The sequence below is a fragment of the Cajanus cajan genome, chromosome 2, assembly GCF_000230855.2.
Source record: "Cajanus cajan strain Asha chromosome 2, NIPB_CcT2T_4, whole genome shotgun sequence".
NCBI lineage: Eukaryota > Viridiplantae > Streptophyta > Magnoliopsida > Fabales > Fabaceae > Cajanus > Cajanus cajan.
In genome coordinates this window covers 65138420-65143590 of record NC_138518.1, presented here as the reverse complement: position 1 = coordinate 65143590, position 5171 = coordinate 65138420, and the positions used below count along the sequence as shown (strand labels likewise).

At 35.7% G+C, this 5171-nt stretch overlaps 1 protein-coding gene across 1 annotated transcript; it reads right to left on the bottom strand.

Moving 5' to 3' along the window:
* Positions 1-1201: 1201 nt before the first annotated feature.
* LOC109804857 (polygalacturonase inhibitor 2-like) lies at positions 1202-2375 on the bottom strand. The gene has a single exon (XM_083068718.1). The coding sequence runs from the start codon at positions 2349-2351 to the stop codon at positions 1362-1364; it is 990 nt and encodes a 329-aa protein (XP_082924844.1). The 5' UTR covers positions 2352-2375; the 3' UTR covers positions 1202-1361.
* Between the last annotated feature and the right edge of the window lie 2796 nt (positions 2376-5171).

The window sequence follows — 5171 nt, the reverse complement described above, 5'->3', positions numbered from 1 at the left end:
GATAGGATTCCCTGAACTGTGAAGATGTATGCATTAACAACAGAGCCTCTAAAGAGCTTCCCGCACCAAATCTTAAATACCTACTAAAGCTATAATAAACCTAGAACCATTCATTAAGTTATTATTAGAGTAGTTTCTCGATCTTGTGCTCTTGATTCTTGAATATTTATTCATCGTAAGCCTTTTTCGGTTGTTCATTTGGGAGATCCATGTTGTATAGTAATTTGTGATCTTGATCATTAATTTGTTTGTCATAAGCCACTAATCGGCTTGTATGCGAAATGCAATTTTCCGTTATCTCAGCTACTCGAGATATATCAAAAGGTGGAATTGTGTTGTTTTTACCATATTGATGGTAGTTAGTGAAGAATCCTATTCATGCAACATTTTTTAAAGGGTTAATATATCATTTTTTTCCTTGAACTCTTTCAGAAATTTTCTATTAGATTTTTATAAATTTGTTTATAAAATGTGAAATTTCATAAAATATTTTCTATATCCTGACACCTGAACAATTACATTATACTCCCTCCAATTCAATTTTTTTTTTAAAAGAAGTTATAGTGTAAAGCACATGATCACTTATATTTTATAAAAGTTGTAGGGTAGCATTATCATTCTATGTCATTTTATTCATGTGTATCGAGTTAAATTTTCCTATTGTACCAAATATAGAAAATATTTTGTAAAACTTCACAACTGATTTCTAACTTCGAAAAATAATTACAAAATTATAAAAAATCTAAAACTATGTATCTATATTTTTTATTTATCGATCTCAAAAGTACAATCTAAAACTAAAACCAAGTGGTACATCAATCCAGCGTGATTTCCTTGGGAAGCCATCAAACTCAGTTGCTTTGCGTTGCGTCTTTTTCCGATGGGATACTGACTTTTTCTGTTGCTTAGTCAATTACGTTTTGTCTTTACGCATCACGGGATACGTCTAGAAGTTAATAAATAGCAGTTATATGAGAATGAAAGATCTGTACATACACTACATTCATTCAAAAAATATTAAAACAAGAATATAATAAAAATAAAAATAAAAATAAATCTTACTAATTAAATTATGAACAGACCAGGGATCCTCTCTAGTTAAAATTGTAACTACTTGCCATCCAGTTCAATCCTAATAAGCTATAAAAAAAAAATTATCTATGTTTAATCCGCTAAACTATAGACGCGATAAGAGCCACTGTTTGCACCACATTAGAATAGGTATTATTATTATATCATGAAAACATAGGTTAACGTTGGATTAATTACAGCATAAAACCACGTAAGTGGAACTGGAAGGAGAAACACATTATCCATGCATCCATAGCCATAATACCTATCTAGTTTGTCCAAAGTGGAGATCAAGTGCAAGCGGGAAGAGGAGAGCCACACAAGCACTTGTTATGAGCGTAGGAAGACGCGTCAAATCTCTGCAAGTTGCGACCACGTGGAATCTGACCACACAGATTATTGTAGCTAACATTAAACATCTTCAAATGCTTAAGCGCCGCGAGTCCCTTAGGCAGCGTCCCATAGATACGGTTGTTCCTCAGATCCAAGGTCTCCAACTTCCCCGGCAACACAACTTTCCCAAAATCAAAAGCAAGCATGTTCTTCGCCAGAATCATAACCTGCATGTTTTTGTTATTCGACAGCACCGACGACGCGTCTCCCTCCAGCATATTATGAGACAAGTCCATGACCGCAATGTCCAGCTTCGGCGGAATCCTCCCAGTGAGGCGGTTGTGGGAGAGCGACAACACCGTGGAGTCGCCGGAGAAGGAGGCGTAGGAGTCGGGGATGGCGCCGGAGATGCGGTTGCGGTCGAAGGAGACCGCGGCGAGGTTAGGGAGAGAAGAGAGGGAAGTGGGGAGGGTGCCAGAGAGTTGGTTGTGGGAGAATTGGATGGTGACGAGGGTTTTGATTCGGGACAAGAAATGGGGTATCTGGCCGGAGACGTTGGTGTGAGTGATGTAGAAATAATGGAGGTAGGTGAGTTTGGCGAAGGAGGGGGGGATGGGGCCAACGAGGTTGGGGATGGTGTCAAAGTTAAGGGTGTTCAAGTAGGGAAGGTTTCCGATGGAGGAGGGAATAGGGTAGGGTTTGGGGAGGTTAAGGTTGATGAGATGGAGTTCGTGGATGCGGTATGTTTTGGTGCGTGTGTCGCATGAGATACCTGACCATCTGTGGTTGCAGCAATCAGTTGTTGGGTGCCAAGAGGAGAGGGGGGTTGGGTTGCCAAGCTCTTTCTTGATTTGGAGTAGGGTTTGCTTGTCTTGTGGGTTGCATAGTTCTGAGAGTGCTCTAGTGAAGGATAGGGCTATCACCATGAGGATGCTAAAGCTTGTCATCTTTGCACGAACTTTGCTTCGGTGTTATTTGTGAGTGAAAAAACATGGACCGGGATTCTACATATATATAGGAATTGAAGTGTTTGCATTATCATCATGTCAAAATTTTGAGAGTGATTATTTCTGTTTGATACATTGGAGAGCGAGAATAGTTTCAACAAACATGCACACATCAAAACATTTTCTCTTAGATTAATTAATTTGTTAAAAACATGTCACAAATATATAATTATTTTATTTTTTAATTAAAATTAATTATGAGACTAAAAAAAATAAGGCGGAAAATTAACTTTTTGCTAATCAATTTCAAAATGTTAAAAAAAACAAAAATTTTCATATTTATTTATTATTTAATAATTATTTTCTCTCTTGTATCTGTTCCCCATCACTATACAACATAATCTTCATTATCATTATTTATATCACAAAGTCACAATTGCTAACCAATGATATTATTATATATCATTATCATTATTATTGATATTGTTATTGATACTATCATTATTAACCATTAATGCACCATCATCAACACATATAATAATTGTTGTTGTCATTATTATTATCATTATTATTATTACATTAAAATAATTTAATATAAATCGTATTAAGATATATAACTAGCTATTTTAAGGAGGGTGTTGGAATAAATTTTACATTTGTTTTGGTAAACCAAAATATTCCTTAGTCGAAAGATGCCCAATCTTTTAAAGTACTAAGATCTGTTTGAAAGGTTGACTCTCTTGACAAATGTTTTTCCATATACATTTTTATATCATAGACAAATTCTTGACCACATGCATAAGATATTTACCAATCATGAGACACCTTGGTGATAAATTTCACATCATTTTACTTTTTATGTTCATTTTCTATCATACAAAGCGCGTGATAAAATTAGCTTAAATATTTTTCATGTATTATTTTCATTGTGTTGTATCTAAATTTGTATTTGACACACCTTTACAAACATGCACATTTGTATCTCATTTGTTAAAATTTATTATAAAATATACAACTTCTTAAAAAGGAAACACCCAAATAGACATGACAATGAGGTGAGCTGAGAGCGAATTTTGATCTCTTTGTATTTATCTCGTAAAAGGTCAGATGAGTCCAAGTTTAAAAGGGATAAATCTATATTTTTAAACTCATTCTCATTCCCCTCAACTTTGATTGAGTCTTATCATGTTCAAGTAAACTCATAGGAATCCCACATTTTTTTTAAAAATAATTTATATATTAAGTTATTAATTATATTTTAATTCACAAAATATATAAAAATTAATAGGCATATGTTTTAGTTAAATATATGTTCATGTGCAATGTAATTTTTTTAAGTGGGACAAGTATATATATGTACAAGGACAGGTCAAAGAGTAACATCCTTAAATATAAACTTGAACTTGATCAAAGTGAGTTTTTCCTATCAAAATCGGGTTGAAGTCAAACAAGTATTCAAATATTTAGATTCATTTATCTTGCCTACACTTAACACTTAGATCAATTGGCATGAGTTTATTTAGTGATTATGGGTTTTTAGTTTGTATAGTGATCGTGATGGAGTCCCTCCTTCCATGGTTGATGATAGTGTGATGAAGGGAGACACCTTGCCCATGATCTAGGCTCACCAAAGGGTAGACAAAAGGGAGGTTTATGGTGACAAGGGAAGCTAGGCGTGAAATGGTTGTAGGGTGGCGGAAGTGTATGGTGAATGGTGTATGAATGCTCAAGGTTGGCTCACTCCAAGTGTGGATGGAGGCCACTCTAGGGTTTCACTCTCCAAGGGTGGAGAATGAAGGAAGCTAGCCGAAACTAACCTAGTGACTAAGGATAGGATTTGAGGCACAAAAAGGCTCACTCAAATTCATATATTTCAAAGTATTTACAAGTGGTGGGGTGTTGGGTATTTATACGAGGGGAGACATCTAGGGTTTCATTTGGGACATGCATGACCGAAATTCATAAGGCAAATGCACTCCAAATGAAATGCCAAATAACCCTAGATGCAACTTGGTGACCAAGGATGGAATCTATGGGTCTAGATTGGCTACAACTAGGTGCATGATAAGACCATGCAACCTTGGCCCTCCACTTGGGCCTAACCCTTTCTATCACCAAAAATAGATCCAAAGCTCACCAAAAAATAGGCGTCACCCCTCTAATGCACACCCTAGCCCAAAATTAAAACCTAATCATCTAAAGCACCCCAAAATACAAGGGTAAAATGGGAAATACAAGGAAAATAAATCCTATGACTAAAATACCCAAAATACAAGGGTAAAATTGGCAAATAAAATAAACCCTATACTAATGAGGCTTAGGAGAGTACTAATACTCTATGATCATGAGGAAAACGTCCCTTGGTGTGTGAAAACACCCTCCTCCTCTTCAACTCTCCTAGCCATGGACCTAGTTCCATATTCAGAAGGAAGGTCTAATTTATATGCATTATCATTTATTTTGTGAAGGACTTGGAATGGTCCATCTCCCCTAGGGTTTAGTTTTGACATCCTTTGAGTAGGAAATCTATCCTTCCTCAAATGAAGCCAAACCCAATCCCCAACTTCAAAAGTGAGTTTCTTCCTTCCTTTGTTGTTGTATTTGGCATATTTTTGAGTTTATTTTTCAATTTGACTCTTGATCTTTTCATGGTATTTCTTAATGAATTCTGCCCTAGATACCCCTTCTTTGTAAAACAAGGAAGGGGTATTAGGGAGGGGTAAAAGATCAACAGGAGTGATTGGGTTAAAGCCATAAACAACTTCAAAAGGGGAAAGATTAGTAGTCTTATGGACTACTCTATTGTATGCAAATTCTAAA

Excerpts from the sequence above, each read along its gene's own strand:
- LOC109804857 (XM_083068718.1), bottom strand. The coding sequence starts at position 2,351 with ATGACAAGCTTTAGCATCCTCATGGTGATAGCCCTATCCTTCACTAGA.